Here is a 14,705-nt window from a genome sequence, read left to right on the forward strand (position 1 = left end):
GAACTTGTGATTTATAGGTTTAATGATTAGGAAGGGTAGAATATAGAAAGAAGGGAGCCACGTTATAACTTTAGAGTGAGAGGATAAAATATAAATGCATTTATAACTGCTGTAAAGAAAATCAGAAGCCGCTTCTTTATATCTTTTTCTTTCTTTTTTCTTTTATCTCTTTTCTCTACTTTTCCTTCTTTACATTTGTACTGTTTTTATTCTGAAAAAAAATCTTCAATAAAAATTTAAAAAAATCTTGCTCCTACTTTTCCTCATACGTATTTTTCTAAGGCAAACATACCATAAATCTTGTAGTCACCACTTTGCTTGCTTCCTTTTCGGAGACTGCCTTAAAATGCAACGGCCACCTGCTTTTCCAAAACCACACAAAATGGAACACGATTGTCTTTCCTAACATTAACCTTTTGTAATTTTCTAAATGCTGAGATAAACCCGAATATAAAGAAAACAGTAAAGTGTTTTATTGCAGGACAGCCCTTTGACTGGTTCTCCTAGGAGTGAACTCGAGTCCTGGGCCCGTACAAGAGGGAGAATAATGAAGTCTAACGTACCTAAAGGTAAACGTACCTAGGCAGCAATAATAATAAATCTTTGTAGTTCTTGCTGTCCTTGTGACACAACACGCGAGGGAGGAGAAAGAGACGAGGTCGCGTTCACAACAGGAATCTGCCCAGAGCCCACCAGCTGAATCTTTACGCCACATCGCAAGCGGGATTGTGGTCGGCAGGGGGCGCCCGAGCGAGGAAGGCAGCTCAGAGCACTCCCAGTTACCATTCGGAAAGCTTAGCGGCCGCTCTTACCATAGTGATCAACCAATCCTTCTCCGGGGGTGGAACGCTGAAGCGAGGGTACTCTACGCAGGGCCATACGGTACCCGGCAAGCTCCGCGCTGAAGGTGCCGGAAGTGAGTGTGCATTTCCGGCGGCAAGACGGGACGGGCTCCGCTGCTTTTTGGAGTGAACCGCGGCTCTTTTCATACTGTTCCAGTCGCGGCCCTACCATGAAGGACGTGCCAGCTTTCCTACAGCAGAGCCAGAGCTCGGGGCCCGGTCAGGCCGCCGTTTGGCACCGGCTGGAGGAGCTTTACAATAAAAAGTGAGTCCGGGGATCGGTTCAATAAGGGGGGGGGAGGGGGAAGTAAATGGGTGCACGTGCGTTGGAGTCGGGGAGGTAGCGGGCGGAGAGAGATCTTCGCTAGCTGCGAGCGGTATGTTTGCTGCCTGTGGCGAGCAGTGCCTTACCTGGGAGATGCTGAAGGGCAAGAAGCAATGATAAGGTACTGAGTTGTTTGAAGACCCCTCCCTCCCCCGTCGCCCCCTTCTCTCGTAGCAGGCTGTTTATATCTAAGACGGGGCGCTTAGTTTTCACCTGTCCCTCGTCCCATTCTCTTCCTCATGCTGAGCGAGGCTGGTTCATTCGTCCTGGCAAGCTTCCCTGCCCTGTTATATCCTGTCTGCTTCAGGCCGATCTTGCTGACCTTGCATACTCTGGAGATATGTAAATAAATGGGTAATCCCAGGCTGATATCTGCTAACCTAAGTGAAGTTTTGATTGCCAAAATTCAGTTGGTGTTGTGCAGGAACAAGTTTGTAGTAAGGGTGCTAACTGGGCAGATGCAGATAGACGTCTTTTTTGCTGGTCTGCTGGTTGCTAGTCCTTCTCCAGTTTATGTAATAGTCTGTTCATGCAGTTAATAATACTGCTAGCACAGCTCTTGATCTTCTATCATTGCTCTCTAAGCAGAATACTTAACTGTTTATGCCTCAAACAAAACCTTTCTTTTTTTAAAGTAATGTTAGAATGTATTCCAGACATATAAGATTCTACTCAGAGCAGACTTCCATTTGATCTTCTATCCCAGAAGTCACTTGTATCATTCTTAACTGCTCTGAGTGGACCACCAATTCTCAAATATTAGAGAACAGATAGGGATATTGTTCCACTGGGGGTTAAAGGTTTGATGCCATCTACATGTGGGCATGAACAACATACGATTTGTTTCTCTTTTCTCATGGCAAGGACATAGCATCACTTTTGGCTCATAATATTAAATTAATGGAGGGCATAAATATATCGTGAGAGCCAGTTTGGTGTAGTGGTTAAGGCACCAGGCTAGAAATGGAAGACTGTGAGTTCTAGTCCCATCTTAGGCACAATGCCAGCTGGGTGGCCTTGGCCCAGTCACTCTCAGCCCTGGTAAGGAGGCAGTGGCAAACCACTTCTGAAAAACCTTGCCAAGAAAACTGGAGGGAATAGTCCAGGCAGTTGCCACGAGACAACACTGACTTGAAGGCACAAAAATAAATACATATATACATACTCAGGTTATAAGGTATCAGTAAGCCTTGATGGCTTATACACCTTGTCGTGAAATATTGAAAAGGGTCCATGAATGTATTGAAGCTGTCCTATAATGAGACAGGCTATTTTGCTCAATATTGTTTATTACTTAGATGGGTAGCAGCTCTCTGAAAACCTGCTACCTGAGATTTCTTAATAATATACTTTTCCTTTGAACTATTTCTGATTAATTATTTCAGTTATTTTCTTATTTTCAACAACATACTCTGGTAGGTTATTTTAAAATCAATTTTATTTAAGTTTTCTATTATTCAAACAAATGTTTTGAATTATTTTCACATATATTTAATAGTTAAGTATTACACTGAATTTTCAGTTTGGCTTTGCTCATGTACAAATTTGTCACTATTGATACTTACTATTCTTTTTTCTGTCTGTGTTATAGACTCTGGCACCAACTAACTTTGCAGGTTTTGGATTTCGTGCAAGACCCCTGCTTTGCCCAAGGAGATGGCCTTATCACGGTATGCTTCCTAGATTTTATTAAATCTTTATCAGTTATAATGGTTTAAGAATCATCTTTAATAAAATTACCTCCTAGGGGTTGTTGTAATCTATTTATTTGCAGTTATGTTGTATTCCATTCTGTAATTTATATGAACAAAGGAACCCCATTTTAGTGATTTGATTTTACTTTTTAGATATATAACAGAGGTGTTGTATATCTAAAAAGTAAAATCAAATGTGTTCACATTGTTGTAGAATGGCACTGCAGTGAAGTAAGGTACTGAAGAAGTTATGTAATAGAAATAAGAAATAAAAATTCATCACGGTTTGGAAAATAGTGAAGGATCAACTGGATATATTTTCCTGGGACAGGAGAACTTGATGACACTCTTCAGATTCTTGAAAGGATACCACTTAGAATGGGACACAAGAGTATGTTGCTGTCACAGAGAACAGGACTAGATCTGACAGGTTTAAGTTAGTTAAAGGTTTGATGTAGCATTAAATGAATCTTTTTTACACTAAGAGAGGGCAAAGCAATGGAATGCCTGGAGATAGGGGTGTACTTTTTTACTTGGAAGTCTTCTAAAATAAGCTAGATAGCCACATGGGACACTACCCTTGATTTAATGAGACAATTTAACTCTGTAGATTTCCACTATTGATGGAAGGATTTTTGTACACTGGAGATGATGATGATGATGATGATTAGACCTGGAACAGGGGGAAGTGATTTTTGCTAGATTTTCACATCCCCCTATGCTGCCTCCTTACCGTTCATAGAATTGTCATTGTGGTTTGTGCACTTCCCCTGTTTCTGATCAGAATTTTTTCTGTTGTCAAAGTGGTCAATGGCACTACTATGAATGTTTAACTGAAATATATGTGTTATTAAAATTATCTCCTTTTTCTTTTGGCTTACAGCTTTATGAGAACTTTATCAGTGAGTTTGAACACAGGTAAAATTTTTCACATGGCTAGACTTTTAAAAAAGCCTAGATTTTTTTCATCAATTCATAGTAATTCCTCTTGATTCCAGGGTGAACCCTTTATCCCTTGTAGAAATCATTCTTCACGTAGTACGGCAGATGACAGGTAAACTCCTTTTACTCATAATTACTTGTCCTGAATACGGTGGTTCAGGTTGAAATTTTGAGGCCAAGAATGCTATATGGTACTTGGCCAATTGAGCAGTTGACCTCAGCTTTCTTAGGGAAACATCTAAAAGCTAACATATTTAGCTTTTTGTGGGTTCTTATTGTTGCCTGACTTTGAAATACCAATATCAAATATAGCAAAGGAGTATTAGTAATATGTAGAGAGTTTCAGAGCCTCGTATGGTGCAGAGTGGTAGGTGGCAGTATTGCAACTGAAACTCTCCCCACGACCGGAGTTCAATCCCAGGGGAAGCTGGATTCTCGGACAGCCGGCTCAGGTCGACTCAGCCTTCCATCCTTCTGAGGCCGGTAAAGTGAGCACCCAGCTTGCTGGGGAAGGTGACGACTGGGGAAGGCAATGGCAAACCACCTACCAAGAAAACATCATGAAAGCAGCATCCCCCCCAAAGGGTCAGACATGACTCGGTGCTTGCACAGGGAACCTTTCACCTTTTCACACAGTTTCAAATCTAGAATAGCTGTTTGGACCTTACTGCAACTGTTCAAATGCTGCTTTGATTATTCCAAAAAGTGTTCCAAGCTAATAAACAATATTGGAATATTTTCAAAAAATCTTTTCAAAATTGAGTATTTTGCCCACTTATGGTATTAATATGCAAGCTAGGAGCTTAATTTTGGAAGTACGGATTGAAAGCCTGTTTTAGTGCTCATACTCATAGGATTTTATTCTTGTGTTTACACTTCCCTCAGTGTAGGGTGAAATGAAATGACATGCAAGAGATTCCATATTTATTCAAGGAACAGATCTCCTCTAATTTGGGAGAATTAGAGTGAAGGGATATAAACAGTATGCCTGGGATTCTTTGGTCTGATATTTTGTTATATTTTATATGTTGTATATTAATACGTTTCATTGTACATAATGTAATTTTTAAAAGGCTAATGCTGAATTGCATGATAAGCATTGCATACATTTTAAAAATAATCCTTAATGTTGCTTCCTGTATTCATCTCTTTAGATCCTAATGTTGCCCTTACTTTTCTGGAAAAGACCCGAGAAAAGGTAAGGAAAGAATGCAGTAGACATTGTATATAATATTTTATTAATTCAGATAGTAACATTTTCAGACCTCTACTGGACAGCCAATTACAGGTACATTGTGATTAGTGTGAGTTTGAATAGTGTGATATTCGATTTAGTAGAAATTATAAATTGATAACAGGTCACATTTAATGTGAGCCAAAATGCAGTTAGTGTGAGGCTCGTGTGCACAGTTGCCATTGGGGTTTTAGACCTTAATCGCCTTGTGTGCAAAATAGAGAAAAGGAAGGTTCTGTTCAAAGAAAGCTCAAAAAAGGCTAATTTTGAAGAACTACAGCAGAATACAGGAGATAGCAGGTATACTTTGGATATAGGTTTATCGTCTTTTACTGTTACACAGTGCAGGTAGTCCTCATTTAATGACCCTAATTGGGGCCAGAATTTCTGTTGCTAAGCGAAGTGGTTGTTAGGCGAAACATGTGACTGCACAACGGTTCTGGTAGGCCCGGGTTACAGTTGTTAGGTGAGGACTGCATGCTTCTCCTGCACTGCCATGCTTGCCTCCGCTTTAATTTCCCCCACCTGCCGATCTCCCCCCCCCATCTCTGCCCTTTTGGCCACCCTGCACTCTGCCACTGCCTACCCCTGCTGCCCCCAGCTGATCTTCTCCATCTTCCTCCTCCTGCTGATGAGGTGCACCTGGCTGAGGCAGTTGCTGGCCCTTCGTGGAGGCCGTGCATGGTGGCCAAAAGGGCAGAGATGGGGGGGAGATAGGGGGCCATCATGAAGGCCTCACAAATGGCCAGCAACTGCCTTGGTCAGGTGCAGCTTGTTGGCAGCAGAAGGAAGACAATGGTGGGAGGCAGCAGGAGTAGGTGGTAGCAGCGGAGTACAGGGCAGCCAAAAGGGCAGAGATGGGGAGATAGGCGGGTGGGGGAATTGAAGCGCACACTGGGGTCGTAAATGCAGGTGAGCTACCAAGAGCCCAGTTTTTGATCACGTGACAGTAGTGGCACTACAGTGGCCAAAACTTCGAGGACCAGTCGTAACTACCCTTCATTCAGTGCCATTGTAATTTCAAACAGTCACTGGATGATTGTTAAGTGAGGACTACCTGTATTTAATTAATAAACATATAAAAATGTGTAAAAATTTTAATTGCCTATTTCCGTCAAGCTGGAGCCAATTATCTTATTTTCCCTAGAAATATAATTTTGAATAGTGCAAATTCAAATAATGCAACTATTTCATGGGATTCATTAATAGCACTAATCGAGACCTACCTGTATGCTTTGTTCTCAGTAAGAAAATTGACAAGGACAGAAGTCAAACTTAGGACTGTTTTAATCTGATGCTTGTATTCTGCTTGATACAAATGAGTTGTATAAAACAAGAGCTGTTTTGTGATGTGGCATTTATATTATGATTGTAGGTGAAAAGCAGTGATGAAGCTGTGATTCTATGTAAAACGGCCATTGGTGCTCTAAAATTAAACATTGGTGACCTGCAAGTTACCAAGGTGAGGCAGTATTATATTTGCATATTCATTGATTCAGCTTTGCCAGTTGCATCAAATAGTTTCTATATTTTTATGGTGCTCAAAATGTTTAAGTATCTCTCTTTTCTAGTATTCCTGTGCTTATTATTGAACTCTGTGAAAAGTACTAAAATAATCTGATTTAATGAAATATTGTTAATATGGCTGTTCCCATGTATTTGTTTCCCCTCTTGTATCTGATTACATTACAACTTTGTGACAATTTTTAAGAGTGATTCTGGGGATACCTCTAAGATTTGGGGGGATTACATGAGAGTTTGCATGAGAGTTTGTACATTTCTACTTTATATAAATGAATGATTGTAATGAATTTACCTCAAATAAATAGCAGCTGGTTTTGAAGCTGTGAGTTCAGAGCTTGATTAGTTGGGAGTGGTTACTTCCTTTTTCATATAGTTCAGAACTTAGAGATGGAATTACATAGTTTAAATTACCATAATTCCCAAATAGTTCATAGTTTCTTTATTCAGACAAATCGAGGCAACTATTGTTGCCAACAAATATACAAATGTTGTATTATGCCCTAATTCTTCTTTAGAAACCAGGAAGTCTTTTGCTTGACTTCAAATGTTGTTCACTCATCCTGGCAAATCTTCCTGCCTTATTATACCCGGCCTTCTTCAAGACAGTCTGGCTGACCTTGTGTACTCTGGAGACATGTAAATGACTGCTTTTTATTTGCCACTTTCCTAAAATAAATGGGTAAGCCCAGGCTAATACCGGCTAATGTTCATTAATTCAAATACTGATCATTTTCTTCTGTACTGATTGATTATATGCATATATTTCTAAAAGCAGGCTTATACATACGTGCATATTAGTTATGAAAGTTAAGAGCTGGTATCCATTTTATTTTCTTTAGGAGACAATTGAAGAGGTTGAGGAGATGTTGAATAATCTTCCTGGTGTGACATCTGTTCACAGCCGCTTCTATGATCTCTCTAGCAAGTATTATCAGACAATTGGAAATCATGCCTCTTACTATAAGGATGCATTAAGGTTCCTTGGCTGTATAGATGTCAAAGACCTGCCAGGTAGTGATCTCTTTTCTTTCTACACTGAATATCTGGCAGTGTGGTGCTTGTAAAGATCTGCCTCAAAAAGGAGCAACTTCCACTCAAGATTTTTAAATTTTTAAAACTGTCACAGGTATAGAAGTATACAACAAACATCTTGATACAAGAACAAGGCACTTCTCTGGGTAGAATGAGCCTTATTTTTTGAGAGAGAAAGGAAATGTACATTAACATGTATATGTCTTAGACATAAAGTCAGTGTTCTGACTTCAAATTCAAAATAATATATATGAATGGTACTTACAATAGCAGTGATGAAGTTGGGGATTCTCCCAACTACTAAAATGGGGGAGGCAATGTGGGATAGTCACTGAAGTAGAACTTTTTTTTTCAGTGGCAGACCAGCAGGAAAGAGCTTTTACTTTAGGCTTGGCAGGACTCTTGGGTGAAGGAGTCTATAACTTTGGAGAACTGGTAAGTAGAATTGTATTAGTTTTAACAGTTGGGTAAAAAGATCTTGCTATTAACTTAATAACATCATGTCTTATCTCCATCTGTAGCTTATGCATCCTGTACTGGAATCTTTGAGGGACACTGACAGACAGTGGCTGATTGATACACTTTATGCCTTCAATAGTGGCAATGTGGAAAAATTCCAGGCATTGAAATCATCTTGGGGCCAACAGGTTAGTGATTGGCATGGATTGATTACATTTTGAGAAAGTAAGATAAACACCTTTAGATGAATCTATTTCTTGATTTCTGTATAAATATGAATTCAGAGAGATCTAATTATTGTAATGGTTCTCATGCAAGCTTAGGCTTGCTCAGCTGATTAACTAATAGGCCAAGCAAAGCCCACAGGGTTTGCTGCCTGCCTGGGATTGCAAAATTGGAGGAGCTGCTAAACATCTTTCAGGCCACTGTATCTAGTTGGCTGGGTTCTGTTCCAGAGCCGCAAACCCATTCTGGGTTCACTTAAGATCAGACCTGCACAACCTGTAGAGGGGAAAGGGCCAGACTGAAACCTTAAAAAATAATTGCAGATCACAATAGCTGGCGGGCTGATCAGCTATTTGGCGGCTAGCAGTGCAGCAGCAGCAATGGAGCTAGCAGTGTCTGTGAGGCCTGGAGGCATTGGAGGTGCTTGGCAGTTGTCTTTCAGGGTGGAAGTGGCTTTGAAAACCTAGGCAACGGCAACAGATCCTTCCTGGCAGCGGTGATACTTGGCATCAGTGGACTGGTTATTTTTTAAAAAAATGCTGGAGGGCTGCTTGGCACTCCGCATGTTTTGCAGGCATGCTTTAGATGATGCCTTTGTTGTTTAATGCTTTGGAACATGTAAGGGCATGAGTGTAACACTTTTTGGCTCACTAAAGCAGCTGTGTCTTCCTGGAAAAAGATGCAGCTTTAATGAGTTACAGATAAGAGCTGGATTTGCATTCCAATGAGTTCCGTAGTACCTCTTCTGCAAAACTGTGCATCCCTAACATCCAGTGCTAAGTACCTCCAATTAAATGAGATAAAGATCATTTGCAAAGGCTATTGGAATAATTCTTTTTATTATTTACGTTGACATTCCCTTCACTAGGAAATCCTATTTCAATCCATCTAGATAGCTGCATTTAGAAGTCTTGAGTGGCTTTGTAGTGGTCTTGAGAATAGTTTTGGGCACAGAAACAAAGTATATAAAATGAGTGGTGCTTTCCTGTCAGACAATGTTTTTTTAAATTAAAATGCAGGTTAAGCTTTTAATATTTTGGGTTTATGTTTTACAGCCAGACTTGGCTGCAAATGAAACACTTCTGCTGCAGAAAATCCAGCTGCTGTGCTTAATGGAGGTAAGTCCTGGAACAAAACTAGCACCATTGCTCCCTATCTGGATAACATGGACTTTTTTGAGCAAAATATTTGCATGGTCATGGGCCAAAAATGTATATTCTTTTTGTTAACTGATATTACTTTTACTTTAATTTGCATCCTCATTACAGAAGATCATTTTTTGTATTCTGGAAACTGTCTTGCTGGATATTATCACTCAAACATATGTTTCTTACTTTTGTGAAACAAGTTATGGTGCAAAAAGAGTGGCTGCTTCTTATGGTGGTTGAAACAAATAAATGGATTTTAATAACACCACTTAGTATTTCAGTAGAAGATTATCCTTACTATCCTGCCATACTTGTCATTCAGTTTAATCTCATTCTTTATTGAATTTTTGCTTTATGATAGTGGCAAAATTATCTTTTGTTCATCAGTCTTTGTCCTAATACTTATGTTCAAAAATATTAGACCAGAATACAATATAAAGGAAGCCATTATATGAATGTCTTAAGTATTTTCTCATATGGATTGATAATATATACTGTATTTAATAATTATATCTGTTAATCATAAGTAGCTTAATGTCAGTTGACTTTGGTTTTTATTTGAAAGCTTGCTTTGAGAGGGTGGGTTTTTGGGGGATCAGTGCAAATTATGTAGTGCTCATTTACTGTATAATGGCAAGATATACTGTATTTTCTTAAAGATCCTATCAAAAATCTAGATTGCTTTACACTCAATAATGTCTTGTACTGAGGTCAGCAAGGATAGAGAAAAAGTAGATTTGTGCTGATTACACTGGGGATGTTATAATTTTTTAAAGTCCAAATTAGTTTTAATCCTATAGTTTTTCTTGGCTACAGATGACCTTCACCAGACCTGCTAATCATAGGCAACTTACTTTTGAAGAGATTGCTAGAAGTGCCAAAGTCACTATAAATGAGGTGCGTTACTTTTGGAGCTAACCTAAGCTGGAGCCAGAAGTTCTGGTTTGATGAGCAATTTATTTGTTTGTTTTATATACTATACTTTTACTCAGTTGAATGGAAACCAATCCACCATTTAATTTGACATGTTTGTCTCAAGTAATTTCTGTTAAAGCTGTTCTGTTTAAGCTCTTAGGCAAAGCAAAATAGAGTCTATCTCCTTTGTTCTATGTGTTCTCTGTATTTGTTCACTATTTCACCTTGAGTTGTAGCGTGTGCTTAGATCAGTAAGTTGCACATGGGAAGAATTGGATGCTACTTCTGAAGACAGTAAAGACACTGTTTTCTTTTCTTGTGCAGGTGGAGCTGCTAGTGATGAAAGCACTCTCAGTAGGTTTGGTGAAAGGCAGTATTGATGAAGTCGATAAAAGGGTTCACATGACATGGGTCCAACCACGCGTGTTGGATTTACAACAGGTAGCCTCTCCTCATGTAGTCCCTCACAGAGGTTTTGTTTGGGAACTATAGGAAAAAACTTTGTGGGTAGAAAATAGCAGTGTTTTGTTTGTTTAATCATCACATCAGTTTTAGAATGGAGAAGTGTTAAGTTTTTGTACTGAGCAGCAGGAATAATCACATTAATTCTATCTGATTCCCAGCATGTCTACTCCTAGCAACATCTTTCAATCAGTATAATTAATATACTGCTACCAGGGCAAATGAAACTAGTAAGACACTCTTGGGAGACTAATTCTGAGTTGAGGCAAAAAGAGAAGCATGCTTTCTCCAATGATGCAAGGTGTTTTGGAAGTCTTCATTCCCATTGGTTTAGAATTGGAAGCAAATTTCTCATAGCACCTTCAGGCTGGACTAAATGGATGTTGGAAAGACTTAGAGATTAGTGGTCTTCGGATTGAGCCTTTTGAAGCTCTCTGTACTCCACATCTACAGTGCCCTATTTGAGGTCTTGTACCAGCTATTTCCAGCTGTAACTTTCCACCCATGGACCTCATCCTCCCTCTCTTGCCAATCGCCCCATATCTATGATTTTATATATGGATGATGCAGCCATTTTCTCTGAAACAAAAGTAGGGCTGCATAGCTATCTTAGAGCATTATCAGCTGCAATAATGAATGCCTCAAAATAAACCATCCAAAAACAAATGTCCTGGTATTTTAAAAATGTTCAACCCCTCAGCCAGATGGTTGATAAATAGAGGATCTATTGAGCAGGTGGAATCTTTCAAATATATATTGGCATGTATTACCAAGACTTGGCTGGGTACGGACGGTGGGGTAGCCCTTTTGGAAATGTGCCCAGTGGGGTTTCAAGTGTGACATCAGCCAAGACTCCAGGGCAGAGGTGAAGGTATGGTGATTGATATCTGGGAGTCTCTTAAGGCTTTCAGGGGCGCTGCTCCACAGGTTGCCGGATGTGAGACCCTGTTCATTAAGTTGGGCTCTAAGGCTTAGTTGGGACTGTTGCTGCTGTACCCGCCTCCCTGGTGCATAACAACCTCCCTGCCTGAGCTGCTTGATTCCATTGCCAGGCTGGCAGTGGAGTTTCCCAGGCTTATGGTTCCTGGGGACTTCAAGCTGCCTTTTCTGGGAGTGGGGCCAGAGGTGGCCCAGGAGTTCATGGCTACCATGACAGCCATGGGCCTATCCCAGGTCATCCAGAGCCTGACACGGGATAATGGGTCACACACCTGATCTGGTATTCCGGTCTGAGCAGTGGCAATGTGATCTGGAATTGGGGAAACTTTTGGCTTCCCCCTTGTTATGGTCAGATCATGCCCTGATTACCATGAGGTTCTCTGGTGCCACTATCCACTGCAGGGAGGCTGGACCTATTAGATCGGTCCACCCTCAGCGACTGATGGACCCTGATGGGTTTCAGAGGGAGCTGGGGGTTGTTCCTGCTGGTCTGCTGTATGCTTCATCTGAGGCCTTGGTTGCCACCTGGAACAAGAGGGCTGCCAAGGCTTCGGATTGGATTGTGCCTATGCAACCTCAGCACTCTCCGTGGCTTACCGAAGAGTTGAAGGAGATGAAACAGGAGAAGAGATGTCTAGAGTGCGACTGGTGCTCAGCGAGGAATGAACTTGACTGAACATAGATTAGAGCCACTATTATGGCCTATCTGATGGCAGTCAAGGTGGCAAAGTGACAATACTTCTCTGCTCATATTGCGTCTGCAGATAGCTATCCTACAGCCTTGTTTCAGGTGATCTGTGCCCTCTTGGGTAGAAGTGGCTCAAGGACACACACACACACACACACACACCAGCAAGGTCATGCATAAGAATTTGCTCAGCATCTGTCGGACAAAGTTGCTTGAATTCATTCACAGCTGGACGCCAGCCTTGTTGCAGGTCCTGGGGATATATCTTGCCATGTTATCTGGGAAGAGCTTGAACCTGTTGGGCCTGAGGAAGTGGACAGAGTCCTCATGACTGTCAGCTCAGCCACCTGCTCTTTAGATCTATGCCCCTCCTGGCTAATTAAAACTGTCCAGTGGGTGTCATTTAAGTGGGTTCTTGCAGTGGTGAATTTTTCCTTGGCTGAGAGGGTTGTTCCTTTGTCTCTTAAGGAGGCCTGGTTCACCCCCTCCTCAAGAAATCCTTGCTGGACTCCACTATACTGGACAATTTATTTCCAGGATCTAACCTCCCCTTTTTGGGGAAAGCGGTGAAGGTGGTGGTTGCTCAACAGCTTTAGAGGACCCTAGGTGATGTGGATTATGTGGACCCCTTTCAGTCAGGATTCACGCCTGTGTGCAGGATGGAAATGGCATTGGTCGCACTTTTAGATGATCTTTGGCAGGAGCAGGATGGAGGTTGTGCATCCATCCTTGCTCTTCTTGACCTCTCAGCAGCCTTCTATATCATGTATATCGACCATGGTATCTTTCTAGACTGGCTCCTGGGATTGGGGGTGGGCAGCACTGTATTGTGCTGGTTCTTCTCCTTTCTCCAGGGTCAATACCAGTCAGTAGTGATTGGGGAGGAGAGATCTTACCCTCGGCCACTACTGTCTGGGGTGCTGCAGGGTTCGGCGCTCTCTCCGCTCTTCTTTTTATGAAGCCGCTGAGTGAGCTCATCTGTCGCCCTGGAGTGAGGTATTGTCAATATGCTAATAATACTCAGTTATACATCTCTGCCCCTGACAAATTAAGTAGTGCTGTTGATGTCTTATCCCGGTGCTTGGAGGCTGTGGGGATCTGGATGGGGAGCAACAGGCTTCAACTGAGCCCTGGCAAGACTGAGTGGTTCTGGGTTTTGGGGCCTGCTGATTCTGGGACTATGCCGTATTTGGTACTGGAAGGGGTTGCGCTGCTCCAAACAGGCCCAGTGTGCAACTTGGGGGTCCTCTTAGACTCATGACTCCTGCTGAAAGAGCAGGTGGCAGTTGTGTCTAGGAGGGCCTTTGCACAGTATGTTGTGCACCAGTTACACAACTTCTGCAATTGGATCTGATTGGAATGCTCTGTTAATATTTTTGCTAGAAACTTTCTGATATGGCAGTTGTGTTTTTGTCTGTCTTTTCTCATTCATGTTCTAGTTTCTAATGTGATTGTTGATTTGTTTTCTAGATAAAGGGTATGAAAGACCGTCTGGAGTTCTGGTGCACAGATGTGAAGAACATGGAGATGTTGGTGGAGCACCAAGCCCATGATATCCTAACATAGAGGACTTTGCACTGGCTGAGGGAGTATCTTGTACTGTTGCTGAAACTGGCAGTGCCCTGACCAGACTCTGTACTGAATGTTATTAAAGGGGGGAGGGGCTGGGGAAACTTCTTTTGTGATGCTTGTACAGAGATCTAAGTGGCATTTGCTGTGTGACCCTTTGGTGCTTGGAGTCAGGAAGTCCTTCCTATGCACTAACATTTGAGTAGTGCGTTCCCTGGGAGCATTCATCCTGTTGTCACCAAAATGGGGTTTGGTATTCCATAATGGCGAATTAGTCTTGCTGTGAGAGTTTCCCAGTGGAGAATACTAGACACTATATATGCTAAAAAGGTGCAGGTCATTAGCTCTACAATAGGATAGCAGCAAGACTTCCATTTTGCACTTATTGTGCAAGAAGGTAAAGCTATCTTCAACCATTATCAGGCATTTCTGATGGGTGGGGGAAAGCATGGTCTTTTTCCTGGAACTTTTTTCCTGCTCGCTCAAAGGTAACAAAATTGGGAACACACACTTTTTCCCCATAGCCTCCCCATATTTTGCAATAGAGGAAATCGCTCAATCCCATCAGTGAGTTTTCTGAGAATAAAGTCATAAATTTTGTGGATTTGTTTTTATATTCTTCTTTGGGTTTGCTCTTGTCTTTTACAACATTTTATCCTGAAGTATGATGCAGTAAAATAACTGCTGGAATAAATGTCTCTGCCTTC

At 41.4% G+C, this 14,705-nt stretch overlaps 1 protein-coding gene across 1 annotated transcript; it reads left to right on the plus strand.

The window, feature by feature from the left end:
• The first annotated feature begins 907 nt into the window (after window positions 1-907).
• On the plus strand, window positions 908-14,705 carry PSMD13 (proteasome 26S subunit, non-ATPase 13). Its single transcript, XM_063289234.1, has 13 exons — window positions 908-1,107; window positions 2,759-2,837; window positions 3,745-3,779; window positions 3,860-3,915; window positions 4,958-5,001; window positions 6,413-6,499; window positions 7,401-7,572; window positions 7,949-8,028; window positions 8,115-8,240; window positions 9,333-9,395; window positions 10,242-10,322; window positions 10,665-10,781; window positions 13,900-14,705. Exons 1-13 carry the CDS (start codon window positions 1,013-1,015, stop codon window positions 13,993-13,995), a joined length of 1,131 nt encoding a protein of 376 aa, XP_063145304.1. The 5' UTR covers window positions 908-1,012; the 3' UTR covers window positions 13,996-14,705.

This window comes from Candoia aspera, chromosome 1 (genome assembly GCF_035149785.1).
Source record: "Candoia aspera isolate rCanAsp1 chromosome 1, rCanAsp1.hap2, whole genome shotgun sequence".
NCBI classification, from domain to species: Eukaryota; Metazoa; Chordata; class Lepidosauria; order Squamata; family Boidae; genus Candoia; species Candoia aspera.